At 44.6% G+C, this 19,744-nt stretch overlaps 1 protein-coding gene across 1 annotated transcript; it reads left to right on the forward strand.

Moving 5' to 3' along the window:
- The first annotated feature begins 4,118 nt into the window (after positions 1 to 4,118).
- On the forward strand, positions 4,119 to 19,735 carry Pdha1 (pyruvate dehydrogenase E1 subunit alpha 1). The gene is made up of 11 exons (XM_052170746.1): positions 4,119 to 4,286; positions 9,558 to 9,617; positions 10,719 to 10,892; positions 12,752 to 12,878; positions 13,449 to 13,540; positions 14,280 to 14,372; positions 15,511 to 15,666; positions 15,860 to 15,931; positions 16,938 to 17,005; positions 18,713 to 18,821; positions 19,437 to 19,735. Exons 1-11 carry the CDS (start codon positions 4,230 to 4,232, stop codon positions 19,599 to 19,601), a joined length of 1,173 nt encoding a protein of 390 aa, XP_052026706.1. The 5' UTR covers positions 4,119 to 4,229; the 3' UTR covers positions 19,602 to 19,735.
- Positions 19,736 to 19,744: the final 9 nt, after the last annotated feature.

Genomic DNA, 19,744 nt, shown 5'->3' on the forward strand with positions numbered 1-19,744 from the left:
TAATGGCAACTTTTGAGACAGGATCTCACACTGCTTAGGTTCACTATTGTCACTAGCTGAAGATGAGCTGAAGATGTTGTCTCAGCTTCCTGCCTCCAACTTCTAAGTTCTGGAATTACAGATTTGAACCACCATGATGGTTTTTATATATTTCTGGGTATTGAACCCAGGGATTTTAGTATCACAAGCAACATCTGTACTACCATTGAGCTATATTCCTAGCTCCCAATGACATTAAAGTAACTATTATCCACTGTGTGTATGTGTATGTGCATTTGAGTGCTTGCCTATATGTAGCTTCCTATAATAACAGTGATGGGCCTGGGGTGGCCTTAGATTCAATTACCAACCCCAATAATAAAATTGAATTGGATCCCACACCTAGGCAAAGAACTACTAACAACAAATGGCTTCTGGGAGGGAGAAAACTAGGGATGGGCCACCTAATTGGTTATCTAATACAAAGTGGTCATCATACACACACAGTCACATTAAATGGACTCAGCAGGTTATACTTCTACTTTTGCATATATTTAACAATAATAATATAAACAAGGACATTAGTTGGAGAGAGGAGCCATGAGAAAGGTTGAGGGAGATAGAGAAGGAGGAGGGAAATGATCAAAGTATGTTTTAATGTACAAAGTTGTCAATAAAAACACAATTACTGAGGCCAGCATAGTCTACATAGAGTTCCAGGATAGCTAGAGTTACACAGTAAGGCCCTGTCTTAATACCAATAGCAAAAATATTTCTCCCAGGAGATACAGCCCACTGAGGAGGCACAGCTAATTTCCCCTGGTATTAATCAACTTTGAAGTCTTTCTCTGTAGGTTATGCCAGCAACTTGATGTAAAATTATATTGCAGCGGGGCTGGAGAGATGGCTCAGTGGTTAAGAGCACTGGCTGCTCTTCCAGAGGTCCTGAGTTCAATTCCCAGCAACCACATGGTGGCTCACAACCATCCGTAATGGGATCTGAGGCCCTCTTCTGACCTGCAGACATAGATGCAGGCAGAATGCTGTATGCATAATAAATAAATAAGTCTTAAGATTATGTTGGTTTGTTGCATTTTATTGTCATTTTATTGTGTGCTATGGCTATGCAAAACCTCTATAGAGTTCTGATATCGTAAAAGCCTAGAGACATAATCCTTCCACCAGCACAATGCCAGCACATCCTAGACAGTTCTGACAGCTAACTTCTATAGTTTTGATTGTTGTTTCCTCCTGGGGGACAGGTGACAGGGAGGAAACCAACAACATGTTAAGAACTATGGAACACAGAATAAGACTGAGTGAATGTTTCTTGTTGACATGAATGTAGCCGTGTTCAGGAGCCCAATGCTTCAGACCCATGCATGTGGTGAAACCTTCCCCAGATGAGGCTCCCAGCTTTTCTCTGGCGGAAACGCAAATGTTGACAATTGTCAACCACAGCTTCCTCCTGGATGGCCATAGACTAGGACTGCTCCCCCAAGACACCTCCTACCGAGATTAGTTAAACCTGTGTCCTTATTCATCTGTATCCCATAAGACCTACTCTTTATTTTTCTATGTACACCACACTGTCTTGGTTCAGACGTATAAAATAAACACACGTATAAAATAAATCCCAGGTTGCAGCTGCAGTTGGCGACTGACCTTCATCAGAATGAGAACAACCTGTGGGATCCCAGCTTTTCTGTGTGTCCTCCCTTCCTTCATTCCTTCCTCACCCCAGTTAGGTCAATCCCCAAAGGACCACGACTTGCCCAACATTCAGCTTGCTCGAGAACTTTCAGGAGATTTGCTTAGGAAAAGTCAAAAGCCAAAACATACAGTGGCTCTAAATGTCCGGAGAAACCCACCATAACCTGGAGGGATTAGAAAACAAAAACCTTTGTTTCCCATTTCTTCCAAGGTGAAAGAGCCTTCCTTGCTCAAGACTTTCTCTTCTTTAGGTCTCTGCTTTGGGCAATCCTTTCTTCCGCTCTCTGACCTCCCGTATATTGAGCCGCCTACTTGTCTATGTTTTAGCACATAAGGTATCATTGTAGGGCATAGCTAACCACCAGTTACAATTTGTCTCTACTTGCTACAGTCACAAAGTATCTCTCACTTTCAATTTCTGTACCTGTATGCCTATGCCTATGTCTCTCTCTCTCTCTCTCTCTCTCTCTCTCTCTCTCTCTCTGTGTGTGTGTGTGTGTACATGAAAAGACAAATTACTGGAGTTCTCTTTTTCCACATGTGGGTCCTAGGGATTGAACTTACCTCCTCAGACTTGGTAGCAAGTGTCTTTACCTGTTGAACCATCTTGAGCCTTGGCTTTGTAATTTTTTTTAACAGAGAAAAGGATGTAACAAAAATATTCTAGTTATGAAAACACTGGTTCCCTTGTTTCCCCATGGCAGTTTCTTCAAGGTATTAACTTGTAATGATACATGTCTTATTGGAACATATTTTGTAATAATGCAAAAGTCTTGTTTCTCATTTTTTCCACCATTTATTTCTTCTATTGATAATTCCTGACTGCAATGGTGACTTTGTCTTTGTGAAGTAGTAAGTCCCACCCAGTCAGTCTGGGTATATTTGCGCGTGCACATGCATGTAGAGGTCAAAGGTTAATGTCAGGTGTCTTCCTCAGTCATTCTTCATCTAACCTTTTTGAGGCAGAGTCCCTTACTAAGCCTGTATATTACTTCAGCTAGACTGATGGACAAACAAGCACCAGGCATCCTCGTGTCTCTGTCTCTCCAGCACCAGGATTCCAGGCACACAATGACTGTGCCCTATTATTTTCAGCATTCCTTTTACAATAATTAATTGAAATTCTATTGTAAGAAGATGATGCTCTTTTTCTCTTATTCAGTTATGCATTTGTGAAGGATTTGTGGCTATTTCTTTCCTGTGGGTTATAATGTATCACTACAGCACGCATTTCATCCTTTGTCCTCTGTGGATGACAGAAGAAGACAGAACAGGTGACCAAGCTGCCAGTTCCAGGGAGAGGTGACAAACCAGCCAAGGCACAGGAGGGACCTTGTAAAAACGTTTGGGCACTTTCTCCTTTCATGGCACATTGACCATGGAGATCATAAATGCAAATATTAGAGTACTTTTTACCCAGGGTTCCCCAGTGATCTCTTAGAAATGCTACTTGGCTAACCCATGCTGGCCATTTGAGTGGAAACGTCAATGTCTGTTTCCCTGAGCCAGTGACAATGTGAAGTTAACCGGTCAAGGCAACTGTCTGAACTTTGAGAAATCATCATCTGCACATTTCCCTTGCTCTTATAAAGTGTCTCTTGTGTCCTAATCTTTATAGTGTTTGGGTAACAACAACACAGGAGATGCAGGACTTTGCCTTTTCCAAAGCATAAAGGACAGACAAACTGCTTGTCTATAACTGAGTCCCCCATGAAAAGAAGCAAGCTAACGGAAAATCAAAGAATAAGCGCTAAAGCTAAGCTCTTGGGTGTCTATGGGCAACATTTGCTTTCATTTACTCATTTTTAGTTTTTTGGGATAGTCTCGCTAAGTAGTCCAAACTTGCCTTGAACTAAACAGCCAGCCTGGCCTCCAACTCTGGCTATCATCTTACCTCAGACTCCCCAGGGAAGGAATGACAGGCATGTGCCACCACACTCAGCAACATCCAACATTTAACTGTTAAATCTATTTTTGTTATTCTCACCCAAGTCAACCAGGGCAACATTTTGCAAGGGCTATGTGCTCTTTTAAAGACAAGTTAGTGGCAGGACCATTTCTAGAAACCAAGTGCCCTGTCTTTCACCCTGGCACCGTGGCTTTTCCGCGTCCTGGAACAGGCTGCCAAAGCTGTACCACCGGCCCGATTGGGCAAACAGCAGGACCTGCCTTCACCACTTCTTAGTTACTCTGTGGTACTCCATGCAAGAGGAAGGAGGGACCTCCCCCGCCCCGGGGCCCCCCACTTTCCCACGCAGGCGCCCTGGGACTCCGGCCTCCTCACCCGCTAGCCACAGCCCCACCTCATTTTTAGTTAATTAATGGGCGGCCACATGTTCCTCAGAAGGGCGTAGCGATCGCCAGCAACCATTCTGGTTGGCCTACTGACTGGCGCGGCGTGTGATGCCTTTGCGACTCCGTCACTGCGTTTAGGGCGTGGCTTCAGCTGCGGGCGCCTCAAGGAGACTTGGGGACGCCCGAACCACTCCTTTTGAGTGCCTGGGTGCCGGGGCTGCTGCGTGAGTCTGCTGCACTCCATGAGGAAGATGCTTGCCGCTGTGTCTCGCGTGTTGTCAGGCGCTGCTCAGAAGCCGGTGAGGTCGCCTGATCCCAGGAGGCCGGGGTGGGGCTGGAGCCGCTGAGGCGGGGCAGGAAGACGGCGGGCTGGGTACCCCTGGAGCACACGGCTGGGTGTTGGGGGGCCACAAGCGATGGAGCTTGGGTGGGCTTTCCCTGTAGTACGTGTCGCCACTGGCCCAGGAAAGAGCGAGCGGCTTGAGAACCGGCCCAGTCCGCTGTGCCTCTCCCGATCTTCGCTGGCTGAGCTTCACGCCAGCTCCCCAGCAGCGCCCCACAACTGCCCGTTGCTTACAGGGCACTGGGAGGCGGAGCTTGGGTTTGCTCCAACTCTCTGGACTCAGATTTCCACTCTCCTTCGTGTCATTGCCCTTGGCTTAAGACGAAATGAAGAGCTCACAGTCCCGTGAGTCGGAGGTCCCATGCGCACTCCGACTTCATCATTTTCTACTCTTGAGTCTACCAGGTAGCATCAAGAAGCAGGATTTTTAAAAACCCGTCCGAGGACTCAGTTTTCTCCTCTATAGTGGAGATACTGATGACGCTACCTTATGGGGGTTATCTGGAGTTGTTCAGTGGCACGTATGCCAACCCTTCTGCCTGGCACCTGGCAAGTACGTGTGTCCAGCTGCGTGAGCATTTGTGGATCACCTGTGTTCTGTTCTGAGGAAGGTTCAGAGGGGTCAGGTTCACGGAAAACAAACTTCCTCCACTCCCTGCTTGTCTGAACTTTTTCTTGGCAGTCAATTTTAGAGCAATCGAGCGTAACCCAGAGGAAGCCGCCTTTACCCTTAAACACACAGAAGCTTAGAGTTCAAAGTAGTGAAGGAAAACAGCAGTGGTTTTTGGAGGTTTGGGATTAGAGGTTAAGACTTATGGCCCGGCTTTAAGAGCTGTCTAATACCTAAGCGGTTAGCATTTTGACCTCTAGCCACACAGAGGTTGCTTGGTGTAACTGCCGTCGGGCTTTGACTTGTAATTCTGGTTCTATTGATTTCTTTAGGATTTGATGCAATTCTGCTTAGTTTTAGGGGGCGTTATGGAAAGATCGAAAGTGTACTTCTCAAGGAATTCCATTAAGTGATAGAAAAACACCATTCGATTAAATGCTGTATTCGTGTTTGAATCTGAACCGGCAGCAAAGCACATTTCTTTTCTTTCTTTTCTTTAAAGGTTTATTTGTTAATATATGTAAGTGCACTGTAGCTGCCTTCAGACACCCCAGAAGAGAGCATCAGATCTCATTACAGATGATTGTGAGCCACCATGTGGTTGCTGGGAATTGAACTCAGGACGGAAGAGCAGTCAGTGCCCTTAAGCGCTGAGCCATCTCTCCAACCCCCAAAGTACATTTCTTAATGTGTCTTTGTATATGTCTGTGGCATAGCCAACATTTATTGAGCTCTTAGTATGTGCCCTAAATTCAGTCCAGATCTTCACAAGTGTTAAAACTACATCAATTTTCAATGGGTTTGAACAAGTTTCTAGTATGCAGAAATTGTTAGTTGAAGGGAAATTTGTTTATAGCTTGGGGGCTGGACATGAAATAAAATTGGAAACTAAAAGAAGCTTTGTTCCCCTCAGTGGAAAGAAAAAAATAAACAGCTCTTACGAGAATCAAAGTTTCTATAAGTTGAATTAGAATTTGAAATCAATAAAACTCACCTTCTGCTTTTAAGACATGTGCTCACCTTTTGGATATAGAGGGGAGTAGGAAGCTGGGGTACCCTTAAATCTTCCTTAGACACGAGAAGCTAACTTTAGGTGTTGTATTACTTTGTCTGAAAGTCTTTTACATTCAGTTTACAGCAGGAAAAAAGTAGATTCTAGAGTGGAATTCACCATAGGAAGTACCCAGTTATTTTCTCACTTGTTGCTGTGGTGTAATGTTTCCAGTAGCTAGGTTTTTAATTGTTTTTTCCTGAGACAACATCTTTCACTATGTATCCCTGGTTGGCCTGGAACTCAGATCCCTTCGCCTTCTCTACCTCCGGAGTGTGACCACATCCGGCATGCAAAGGGGGAAGAGAAGTCGGTCGCTTTGTCTTTGTCTCTGGGTCTCTGTCTCTTTATGGAAGGGTCTCCCTGTGTAGCTCCTGCTGGTGGCCTGGGACTCTTGTGGTGACTAAGCTGGCTTCCAATCCGAGATCCGTGCCTGCCTCTGTCTGAAGCCTTTCTGAGTGTTTCAAACTTGTTTCACCTTTAATCTCGGGGGGGGGGGGGGGGGGGGGAGGGGAGTGTAGACCTGTATCTCTATCATTTGCAATTCTAAGTAATTGCAGATTTATTTCCGCCTTCGTAACCCAAAATGGCTCTAGAGTTTTAGTTTTTCCCTGTTATACATGTGAAAAGACTTTAAAATTTAATTTAAGCCTTGCAAAAAAGATCCTTACAAATAGTAAGCAGTGGCCAGCCAAACTTGTGTAAGGAGAGTCAAGAAAGCCGAGGGATACCCCGAGGGGGAGGGGGAGGCTCTTGCTCTTTGTTGGCTGCTGTGATGTGCCTAAAGTTAATCCCCTTATCTTCCTCTGAGGCCTCTGTGCTGTGTACCTTTCCTCTTCTTATTCTGCTAGTTGTTTCCCCCCTTACAATAGGGAAACGGGAAGATTTACCCCAGGCCGAAAGGTTGCCCCTGTCTCACACTTTTTGGCTATGAAGCTTTGAAATAATTTACAAAAGTTGTGCTTTTATTTTTAAATGGGATTGAAAGCTTCCAAGTCTGTAAGGTGGAACCACACTTAAAGTTTTTATTTTGCCTTATCACTTGTATTTGTTATGCTTTCTTTTGTGAGTTTCTTTTACTGCCAATTTTTTTTTTTTGGTCTCTGCATGTTAGGCAAGGTTTTTAATTCATGTTTTTAATTCAAGGTGTTTAATTCTTGAGAATTCTTAAATTCTTTTACTCAGTCGCTTGAATAATTCTGTATTTAGTTACTTAGAAATTTTTATTTTCTTGAGTAGATTGTTCAAGGTCTCCATGAGAGGAATTGTCATTAGGGGCTGAAGTGCAGCTCAGGAAGAGCATGCCCTTGGCAACTCGAGGTCACATGTTCAATCCCCAGCACACACACACACCCACCTGCCCAAGAAAAGAAAACCTGACAGGAATCCCATTTAAAGTTTTTTTTTAAGTGATTGAACTTTTTAAAATTTATATATATATATATATATATATATATATATATATATATATTTTATTTTCTATATTCTTTGTTTACATTCCAAATGATTTCCCCTTTCCCAGTCCCCCCTCCCCATATATCCCATAAGCCTTCTTCTCTCAACCCATTCTACAATCATCCTTTTTCTCTCTCCTGGTACTAATTCTTCTTGTTATTTTGGTTTTCTGAGAGGCACCGAGAGACACAGTCCCCCACACCCCATAGCCTGGCTCTCCTGGAATTTGCTCTGTAGACCAGGCTGGCCTTGAACTCACCCCCCCTCCACCCCTGCCTCTGTCTCCTGGGTGATGGGATTAAAGAAGTGAGCCATTACTGCCCTGCTCTATAAACTTATTTTTGAGAAAGAACTTAGGTTTTTTTCTCCTACTAATGCCTGGCTGGTTTGATCTCTGCTATAGATTGTTCCTCAAACTAGTTTCTGTAGTTACATCTAGAAACTTAAACTTTGCAATACTTTGCTAGTTTAAGCAATACTTTGCTAGTTCTGGCCCCACAAAATAATTTTGACTGCTGAAAAATAGCATAACCATTTGTTTGCTACCTGGTTGGTCTTGGGTTTAGTTTTTCTTCATTGTGAGATAGCTATGTTTACACATTGTCTCTTCCTCTGATTTAACTGCAGCATCCGTTACTAGTATTTCGATTTTCCCTTGGGTAAGTGCATCATTGTATTTGTTGGCTTTGTGGGATAGTAGTATAGTAGTTGCCAAAGTGTGCTCCTCCCTACTTTGTGTCTATGGCTTTGCAGATTTTCCTCTTTTCAGTTACCTGTGCTCTGAAAATACTCAATGAAAAATCCCAGAAAGAAAGAATTGATGAGTTTTCATCTGTGCCCTGTTCTGCCTAGGATGATGTAATCTTGCCCTCCAGATTAGGATGTAAATCATCCCTTCCACCAGGTATCCGCCCCCTGGACTCAGCTCCCCACTTGCCCAGCACCAGGAGCCACCTCGATTACCATCGGATCAGCTGCCTTCACAGCATAGTACCTGCACCTAGCAGTCAGTATTCACAGTGGTTTTAGCATTCTGCTGAGGGTCTAAGACTACGTCCTGGGCTAACGGAAGGTGCTGCGCCCCTCATTCCAGCATTGGGAGGAGGCTCTGGGAGGGAGCAGGAGAGACAGAAGTAGATCTCAACACTCCACCCTATTGGCTCATACACTTGGAGGTATACGGAGCAACCATCGCCAAGATCAAACCCAGTGCTACATAATACATTGCATTATATATTAAACATGCTTTTTTTTAATGAAGATCTGATGAATATGTTTCAAATCTCCAGGAAAAGAAACTCTGCTAGTTTACCTGCAAGTGTGTTCCAATGTGGCAGGAAGTGGCTAAAATCGAATGATTCTCTTTTGTGGTTTAAAGGGAACCTTAGCTATCACATAGAATGTTGTTCAAAGATTTATTGAGTTGTGAAAGTAGAAAGGAATCGGTAACTCCAAGCAGTGATAGCCACTCAGACATCAAGAAGGGGAACGCTGTTTTAAGAAACCCTTCTTCCCTTATGGGGCTTCAAGAGGAACCGTCTCAAGAGGTAGGCTGTTCTGTTCCCAAGTCCATTGTTAACAAGCACTAACGTGTTTCTCATTAAGGTATTCATCTCATGTTTCCAATAGCATTTTCTCTTTATGGATATATGTCAGAGAAAAGCAGTTTTCTGTAGATTTTATTCGAAGTACTTTGCAAATGAACCTTCCAAAGCCCACCTGTAATCTAGTTTCTTTACTGTGGCTGGTATTATTACTGCTTTCACTGTGATGTCTTTGAAAACAAATCAGATGAGTTTGGCATTTGCCATTCTCCGTTTTTGCCTTGGGATAAATGATATGGCTGTGGGTACCCCCCCCCCCCAAGACAGGGTTTCTCTGTGTAGCCCTGGCTGTCCTGGAACTCACTCTGTAGGCCAGGCTGGCCTGGAACTCAGAAATCCACCTGCCTCTGCCTCCCAAGTGCTGGGATTAAAGGTGTGCGCCACCACTGCCCGGCTGTGTTTTAAACCCGTGCTTTAAGCATGGGTTCACGATAGTAATGACTTGCTCTTGACTGTAAAAACAAACAAACAAAATAATGGCTTTATTTGCATGTTTTTGTTTTCTAGGCAAGCAGAGTGCTGGTAGCTTCCCGTAATTTTGCAAATGATGCTACATTTGAGATTAAGGTAAGAGGTGCTTTACTTTATTAGTTACTAGGTTTTGAACATGTATAGCTTGATGCAGTTTCACCTTCAAAGAGGAGTATTTTGTTTGATATTGGTGCTTTGAGGGTCGGGTCACTTTCCTTTCAGATATTCCAGAATCAAAGGCTTAGAGAAGTTGAGCAAGAATAACTTGCTAGTAGTTTAAAGGACAGGCGTTAGAAATGTCCTCTAGTTGCGGTGTCCAACCTCTTGACATTCTAACATGCTGTCATCTGCAGGTATGTTGGGTTGTCCCCAGAGCTGTCCTGGCACGTGGCCCTTCTTGAGCCAAAGGTTGGATACATAGATTGAGGACCATAGATTTAAGGAATCGGAAGCATTTTGAAGCACTGTTTTTATTTTACTTTATTTAAACCCAGGGTCTAATGGAGCCTGACTTAGTCCCAAACTATCTAGCAAAGGGATAATCTTGAACTCTTGATCCTGTCATCAACTTTCTTTTTCTTTTCTTTTCTTTTTTTTTTTTTTAAGATTTATTTATTTACATCTAAGTACACTATAGTTGTCTTCAGACACTCCAGAAGAGGGCATGGGATCCCATTATGGATGGTTGTAAGCCACCACGTGGGTGCTGGGATTTGCACTCAGGACCTCTGGATGAGCAGTCAGTGCTCTTAACCACTGAGCCGTCTCTCCAGCGCTGTAGTCAACTTTCAAGTGATGGAATCATAGGGGTATTCGATCACACGTCCTTCCTTCTCTTTCCCTCCCTCCTTCCCTTCTTACCTCCCTGTCTCCCCTTCCCCCCTCCTCCTTCCTTCTTTCCTTCCCTCCTTCCTTTTTGGTTTTACAAGACATGGTTTCTCTGTGTAGCCCTGGCTGTCCTAGAACTCACCCTATAGACCAGGCTGGCCTCAAACTCAAATAGACCACCTGCCTCTGCCTCCAGAGTCCTGGGATTAAAGGCGTGGCCACCACACCTGGCTCACACATTCTTGAAGCTCTTCTGAGGCCTGCATGTCTTTGATGTTGTACAAGTCAGCCTGTTAGTGAAGTTGAATCTTAGAATGAACCAGCAGTATCTGGGGTAGCTTGCAGAGTGACCATCTTGCTCCACTTCAGAAATGTGACCTCCATCGGCTAGAAGAGGGCCCCCCAGTCACCACAGTGCTCACTAGAGAGGATGGGCTCAAGTACTACAGGATGATGCAGACTGTGCGCCGGATGGAGCTGAAGGCGGATCAGCTGTATAAGCAGAAAATTATTCGTGGTTTCTGTCACTTGTGTGATGGCCAGGTAAGTGAGGCTTGCTATACAGCCACGTTATTGGGATTTTTAAATAAGTTGCTTGCTTCCTTCCCTCTCCCCCTTATCACTTTCTTTTATTTCTCCTTCATCCCATCCTTTTAGCATTTAAAAAACACCATTGATTTACCTTTGTTGTTGTGTGGTACATGTGTGCCACCCTGTGTGTCAGTGTGTATGTGTGGTGGTTGGGGACAGCTTGCAGCAGGATTTGGCCTGTCCCTTCTACCATATAGGTTCCAGGGATTGAGCTCAACCCGTCTGGCTGATAGCAAACTCCTTCACTCTCACTGACAGTCCGCCCGCCCGCCCGCCCGAGCACTCGCTGCCCCGCCTGCCTGCCCACTTCTTTTGAGGCTAGGCCTCACTGCTAAGCTGGCTTGAATGAATCTCCTAGAGCTTGCAAGGTGGCCAAGCTGCCTCAAACCCCAGAGTGCTGGGACAGTCACAGGCCACCACATTTAGCTTTACATATAGTTTCTGTTTACTGTTTTTCAGTCTACTTTTTGGGTCAGAGGGCTCTGAAGTAGGGTTTTAGGCTACAACCCACTGTGAAGCACAGGCTTAAGAAGTGGTGGCACACACCTGTAATCCCAGCACTTGGGAGGCAGAGGCAGGTGGATTTCTGAGTTCGAGGCCAGCCTGGTCTACATACAGCATGGGTTCTAGGATAGCCAGGGCTACACAGAGAGACCCAATCTCAAAAACCAAAACAATAACAAAAAACAGAAACAAAAATAATAAATAAAAAAGCATTTACACCTAGGGTTTCTGAGTATTATATCTGCTCTTAGCAGTTTATTGCTTTAGAATTTGCTAAAACCCCATTCATTTATACTGTATAAATTCCTGGGAAAAGTGGGCTATTTTGTTGCTGTTTTGGGGGGTATATTAGTTACCTCCTTTTGTGACAGAATAGCCAACCAAAGCCACTTAAGGACATGCTGATTTTAGCTCAGAGTTTGAAGGTGCAGCCTGCCTTGGTGAAGGCCCGGCAGCAGGAGCCGGGAAGGGGGGGGGGCATATTGTATCTGTGCGCAAGATGCAGAGGGGTGAATACTGCTGCTGCCGCTCACCTTGCTTTGCCCTTTTTAAGTCAGTCTGGGAGCCTAGCCTGTGGGATGGTGTCCCCATATTTATGGTGTGTCTTCCCACCCCAAGAACTTCCTCATACACATGCCCAGAGATTTGTCTCCCAGGTTATTCTAGAAAGAACTCTTTTTATAAAAAAAAAAAAAGAATTACTTATTTTATGTATAGGAGCTGTCTTCAGACACCCCAGAAGAGGGCATCAGATCCTATTACAGATGGTTGTGAGCCACCATGTGGCTGGGAACTGAACTCAGGACCTCTGGAAGAGCAGCTAGTGCTCTTAAGCACTGAGCCATCTGTCCCATTCTAGAACTTTGTAAGTTGACAGTTACTGCAGGCACAGATGGTTGGTTATGGCTGCTGGTTCCAAATTCAGAAACATCTAAGAGCTGGCTAGGTAGACTAAGTGAGGCAGGCCATGTGTGACACAATATGGAAGCTGGATCAGTGGGGAGTTGGGATGGTTATGCCCCACCCAGATGGGCCATGTCTTGGTTCTAGTCAGTTACTTCTGTATGGAAACATAGACTAAGGCATCTTTGCTTTTCTTTACATTCTATTGGGTTATTTTACAAACTTTCCAGGCTAAAGAAAACAGCACATTTGTGGGTTGGTTATGGTTTCTGGTTTGGACCTTGGTTTTTTGGATTACTATTAGCAGGATTTACTACTCTGATTTTCTTTTTAACTGGTTCTAATAAAAACGTTTTATTGAAGAGTGAACATGCCATTGCTTCCTGGTTCCTCCTTTACTCCAGGAAGCCTGCTGTGTGGGCCTGGAGGCTGGCATAAACCCCACAGACCATCTCATCACTGCCTACCGAGCGCATGGCTTCACCTTTACTCGGGGCCTGCCTGTCCGAGCAATTCTTGCGGAGCTAACAGGTTTGTTGTAGATTTACAGAGAAGGGCTGGCAAGTGGAGGGGGTATTCAGATATCTCCCATTATGTTGCTACGCATTATGAGTTAGTGGTAAAAAAAAAAATTGAAATGATCTTTCTGGTGTGGCATTTTGGTACCTCTGTTGTACCGTTCAGGAAACCATTGAAAAATCATACAGTGGGAATAAGGTCTGCTCTCACTAAAAATGCCAGCAAGAAATCTAGTAGAGAAAGTAAATTGGATGAAGTGCTTTGTAATATGCTGACAGATTCTAGATAGCTATTTAATAGTCTTCTTTCCTGTGGCATTTTTGGGTCCTGTATCATTTAGTGTACCAGTGCAGAAGTCAGGTTTATGCACTCCCTCCAAACCCAACATCAAGACTCCATGCTAATTTAGGGTAAGTGATTAGAGAGCTGATGCTGGAGGTTTAGTGGAGCCTTCCTTATCTGTCAGGGAGACAAGGAGGAATGTGTGTCCCTGAAGGGACAGGTGTTCACACAGTTGGATTTTGTGATGGTTTTTGCTTTGTGGTTGGTTTTCTATGCATGAATGTGTGCTGCCCTTTCTAGGGCGAAGAGGAGGCTGTGCTAAAGGGAAAGGCGGGTCGATGCACATGTATGCCAAGAACTTCTATGGGGGCAACGGCATCGTTGGAGCGCAGGTAACTGAGGAAGGGCAGATGCAGCGGTGGATTTGGTCCTGGCCTGTGTCTTCAGGAACTTCTTCACCCCAGAGAACTTCTCTCTTGAAGAATTTCAGTAAAATCTGAGAATTTAGTTTATCTTTAAACACTTAATCTTCCCAATTTATTAGTTAATAGGAAGCTTTGGGTAGTGATTTCAAGCTCATTTTTTTCTGCTGTGTTTTATGAGTAAGAGCCTATGGGAGTGGAGCTAGATATCCCTTCACCTTATTATATTTCAGTAAAATTAATTTCTCCTCACCACACTCTCTGACCTGGTCATGCTGGGGCCCGGTTACAAGAATGGGTCTGTTAGATTGACAGCCTAATCAAAATCAAAGCTTTACTTTCATTAGGGAGTCCTCATTCTTCTCAATGAGAGGTGAAACATTAACAGCATTAACAGTGTTCAGTGCAGTAGGTTTTTATTGTATAAGATGTCTACCTAGGTTTCCACTTGTACCTTGTTAGATCAGTAGTTAAATCTTTGGGTGGACAACTGTCAGCCCTTGTTGAAACAATATTTATGGTTTCTTAAAAATAACCCAGTAGGTGAATAGTGACCGGGTGGGAATGGAGAGTTATAGCACGAGTTTAGCTCCAGAGTCTCTCCAGAAGTTGAATTTTTTTCTTTTTTTCTTTTTCAGAAGTTGAAATTTAAGAGCATTATAACTGATTAATTTCTGCTGGGTCCTTTCCTGGCTGTTGTTTTCGCTAGGTACCCCTGGGAGCAGGCATTGCTTTGGCCTGCAAGTACAATGGAAAAGATGAGGTCTGTTTGACACTATATGGCGATGGTGCTGCTAATCAGGTAAGTGCATTTCTGAATTTCCAAGTTGTGATCAGTCATATTTGGACTTAAAAAAGAAATGGCATATTGTTCATGGAAATAGCACTTCATGTGGCAGACTCACATCTGGTTTTATGGCGGGATGAAAGTTCAAAGAAGATTTAGTTTTATGTGTGTGATTCTTTTGTCTGTATGTATGTGTACTGCATGTCTACCTGGTACCAAGAGGTCAGAAGATCCTGTGGAGCTGGGGGTGAAGATGGTTGTGAGCTGTCGTGTGAGTGCTAGGAACTGAACCTGGGTCTTCTACAAGAGCAGCATGTGCTTTTAACAGGTGTCCGGCCCCACTTGTAAATATAGATTCTTTCTTTCTTGGAGTCCAGGGCAATGCCAGGTTCCTATAGTGTTAGAACCTTGACTGTTGGTTTCTTGGCTCAGCCTATCTGGTCTCATTAATCAACCATTCTCTCGATAGGCACTGTCCTAGTAGGGTTTCACTGCTGTGACCAGTCACCATGACCCACACAAGTTTTATAAAAGACAACATTTAATTGGGGCTGGCTTACAGGTTAAGAGGCAAAAGCATGGCAGCATCCAGGCAAGCATGGTGCAGGAGGAGCTGAGGGTTCTACATCTTTATCCAAAGGAAGCCAGGAACAGACTGGGCATGCTCAGGCATCTAGGAGGAAGATCTCCAAGCCCATCCCCACAATGACACACTTTCTCCAACAAGGCCACACCTTCTAATAGTGCCACTCCCTGGGACGAGCATATACTAATCATCACAGGCACTTAGTGAGACACATCTCAGGTGCTGAATCCCAGATACTGCCGGGTCACTCGGATTATCTGGTCAAGTGAGTCTGATAGATTAATGAGAGTATAAAACTAACTGGTAGCTCAGTCTTTCTCCCTGGTCTTCTTTATAGTGTGTCCTATATTAGTAGACACCCCCCCCATAATGTACAATGCCCACCACATCTCCCTACCATGGCCAGCACATGCCCCGTTCCCTCCCCCACCAAAACCTTAGTTATAAAGGCTCTCTTGGCCTTTGGCAAGCTGCCTGTGTTAAGCAGAGAACCAGTTGTTAGGAATGGGATCGGTCTAGAGAAATGAGCAAACTAAGCCACTTGAACATTTTATGGACTATTTTCAGGGTCAGATATTCGAAGCTTACAATATGGCAGCATTGTGGAAATTACCTTGTATTTTCATCTGTGAGAATAACCGCTATGGCATGGGGACATCGGTTGAGAGAGCAGCAGCCAGCACCGACTACTACAAAAGAGGAGATTTCATCCCTGGCCTGAGGGTAAGGTCCCTAGCTGCTCTATGGTTTCATCACCTGATGCCTGAGTAGGTGATAGTACAGTGGAGTGGGAGGGCCGGAGGTGTGGCTCAGCGGCTAAGCATTTGCCCAGCATGTGTGAGGCCCTGGACTCCAATCACAGGGAAATAGGTTTGGACAGTCCAGTACATTCCGCCCCTTCTTCCTTTATTAACAGGTGGATGGAATGGATATCTTGTGTGTCCGAGAGGCAACAAAGTTTGCAGCTGCCTATTGCAGGTCTGGGAAGGTAAGACTGGAAATCTTTTCATACATTTTTTTTTAGGTTATACATTTATAATGACATTTATCTCAAAGTTCAAAGAAGCCTTTCCAGGGTAATGAGGTTTTGAGCTTTTTTTGAGACAGGGTTTCTCTGTGTAGCCCTGGCTGTCCTAGAACTCACTCTGTAGACCAGGCTGGCCTCGAACTCAGAAATCCACCTGCCTCTGCCTCCCAGTGTGCTGGGATTAAAGGTGTGCTCCACCACCACCACCACCACCACCACCACCACCACCACCACCACCACCACATAACGGGTAATGAGTTCTTTAGGACAGAGTCCAATGAGGTAGCATAGTCTTGGTGTGTCACCTGGTAAACACTTCCATTTTTCCCTATTGTTTCCCTGATGTTTTGTCTTCACTTTGACATCAACTTGATACTGTTTTGTTGTTTGATTCAGTTAATCCTGTGTTCCCATCCCTCTAGTAGTCATAAGCCCTTTGGATGATCAAACTTAAAATCCCTCCCATGCCTACTTATAGGCAATCAAGTGTAATCTGTCTTGCTGCTCTATGTGTCAGTGTGTGGCATGGAGGGTGAGATTAGCTTAAAGGAGGGTCAAGTAGCAAAGTTTAACTAGTTGCTCTAAGCCTAGGAAGCATAGCCCTGCGATTTATTTTTGGTAAAATTGAGAAGGATAACGGGATAACTAGGTCTTAAGAATCAGCTAATAGACTCTTGACAACTGAGATGATACATAGAAGGATTAAGAATATTTCGAATGGCCAGGCAGTGGTGGCGCACACCTTTAATCCTAGCACTTGGGAGGCAGAGGCAGGTGGATTTCTGAGTTCGAAGCCAGCCTGGTCTACAGAGTGAGTTCTAGGACAGCCAGGGCTACACAGAGAAACCCTGTCTTGAAAAACCAAAAAAAAAAAAAAAAGAATATATTGAATGTCAACAGGGGTATGTGTGTCTCCTTTTGAGGCTGCCCATTCCCACTGTCCTAATCACTTCCGGGTTTGTTTTAGGGGCCTATCCTGATGGAGCTACAGACTTATCGCTACCATGGCCATAGCATGAGCGACCCTGGAGTAAGGTAGGGTCCATGAGGAATCTGCGTGTGGCTTCTACAGTGGGTGGGCAGGCTTTGGGCTACTTAAGTAAAATGGCAGAGGACTGCAACGTTGGCTTTTGCAACTGGATAAAATTGCAGTTTTGTTGGCATCAAGTGGTTATTTTGAGTGTTGTCTGAGAGCAGCCTGAAGATCCATCCCCGCTGTATATCCGATGTGCTGCAGCATGAGCAGCGATTTAAAAGAGAATAATATGTAACTATAGTGTAGGGTTAAATGTAAGGCAGGTCCGTGATAGAGAATTGAGGGTCATTTAGTTGAGGCATTACTCCAAATTCAGGCATGGCATGTTCTACCTGAAGAAGAATGGGGTTTAAAAATCTCACTGGTAGGGAGCAAGGGTAACTACCACATGAGAAGTTTCAGTTGTCCTTTTTCACTTAGCTCTAATGTGTAATGAATTAGGAGGCTTACCATAGTTGAAAGAAGTCAGTTTAAGGTTTAGCCTTTATAGAATGGACTAAGGGAAGGCAGAGAAAAATTATGTGTACAAGTGGATGTCGTGTAGCGCCTGCCCCACCATAGAACCCTGAAGCTTTTCCTTTTTTTAAAGATTTATTTATTAAGTACACCGTCACTGTCTTCAGACACACCAGAAGAGGGCATCAGATCCCATTACAGATGGTTGTGAGTCACCATGTAGTTGCTGGGAATTGAACTCAGGACCTCTGGAAGAGCAGTCAGTGCTCTTAACCACTGAGCCATCTCTCCAGCCCCTGATGCTTTTTCAAAATAACCAGGTGGAAACTTGGTGTCCAACATTTTTCTGGCCATGCTGCTTTGGGGTCTTATTGGTAGGTATTGTGATGCGTCAGAACCTCTAATTATCACAACTGGCAGCCTTCATTTGCCCTATCCTATGTAAAAATTTGAGGCTAAAGAGGAAGAAGCGATAGTCCTGCCTTCCAGATCAATCTTGTCAGAATGCCAGAGAAGCTTAAAGTTAGAGCAAATAACTTTCTTTTCTTTAATTTTTTATTGGTTATTTTATTTATTACATTTCAGATGTTATCCTCCTTCCCAGTTTCCCCTCTGCAAACCCCCATATCCCATCCACCCCCTGCTTCTGTGAGGTGCTCCCACTCCCTCCTCATTGTCCTGGCATTCCCCTACACTGGGGTGGGGCCTCGCTCGAGACTTCACAGGACCAAGGGCCTCTCCTCTCACTGATGTCCAACAGGGCCATCCTCTGCTACATATGCAGTTGGAGCCATGGGTCCCTCCGTGTGTACTCTTTGGTTGGTAATTTAATCCCTGGGAGCTCTGGGGGGAGGGGGTCTGGTTGGTTGATATTGTTCTTCCTATGGGGTTGCAAACCCCTTCAGCTGTTCCCCTAACTCCTCTATTGGGGTCCCCATCCTCAGTCCGATGTTTGGCTGCAAGCAGCCACCAATCCTAGACACTATTGTGGATGCCAAGAAGTGCTTGCAGACAGGAGCCTGACATAGCTGTCTCCGGAGAGGCTCTGCCAGAGCCTGACCAATGCAGATGCTAATAACTTTCTATAAAAGATGCCTAACTGCCTGCCACCCTGCTATTCCCACAGTGACATGACATTGCTATTAACTTGCTCCTCTCTTTCAAGAACACACTCCTGTACTTCACTCAGCTGTCTGCTCCACAGGCATTGTTTTTATGGGTCTGTCAATCACTGCATCTCCCTTTTCCAGTTACCGCACTCGAGAGGAAATCCAGGAAGTAAGGAGTAAGAGTGACCCTATTATGCTTCTCAAGGATAGAATGGTGAACAGCAATCTTGCAAGTGTTGAAGAATTAAAGGTACAGTTGCTCTGGGAGGCTTAAGTCTGGCTTTAAAGTTGGGTACTATAGCAGTTTCCCACCCCTCCCAAAATGTCACCCTCAGAAGGGCAGAGCGTTGGGGTTTTTCAAACTCAGAAAGTGCTCTGTCTGAAATCTCACAGGGCTATATTTTGTCCTCTTACTGAGAATGAACCAGGGCACGGGAGATGGCGTAGTTGGTAAAGCGCCTGCTGCACAAACATGAGGATTTGAGTCTGGATGCCCCACGGCCACAGGAAATGGGTGCACTGGCTCATGTGTACAACCCTGGCTCTGGCTCTGGTAGAGGTAGAGAGAAGCAGATTCTTGGAGCATGCTGGGCAACCCTCAATGATAGATAATAGTGACTCAAAAAAAAAAAAAAAAAGGTGGCGAGCAATGGAAGATGATACCTGACACCAGCTCTGGCCTCTACAGACAGTATAGAGTTACAAACTCACTGTCTTAAGTGACTAATCACATTCATACAAAAACTTGAATTCATATGCTATTGAAGAGTCACATGATATTACTACCAACAAGTTCTCAAAGATTCTAGTTGGTTCCAAAACTGCCCTTGATTGATAACAATCTCTTGCATTGTAATCTGTTTAGGAGATTGATGTAGAAGTGCGGAAAGAAATCGAGGACGCTGCCCAGTTTGCCACGGCTGACCCAGAGCCTCCGCTGGAGGAGCTAGGCTATCACATCTACAGCAGTGAGCCTCCCTTCGAAGTGCGTGGGGCCAACCAGTGGATCAAGTTTAAGTCTGTCAGTTAATGGGAGCCGGTTGGGTGTTCCTCATTCCTTGTAAGGAACTCTTTGTGCTCTCAACTTTGACAGGATATAACCAGATAACACAAGTCTTGAAAACATGTAAATTAAGGGAAGAGTAAAGGTGCATGCAGTTTGTACATTATTGT

This window comes from Apodemus sylvaticus, chromosome X (assembly GCF_947179515.1).
Source record: "Apodemus sylvaticus chromosome X, mApoSyl1.1, whole genome shotgun sequence".
In the NCBI taxonomy this organism is placed as follows: Eukaryota; Metazoa; Chordata; class Mammalia; order Rodentia; family Muridae; genus Apodemus; species Apodemus sylvaticus.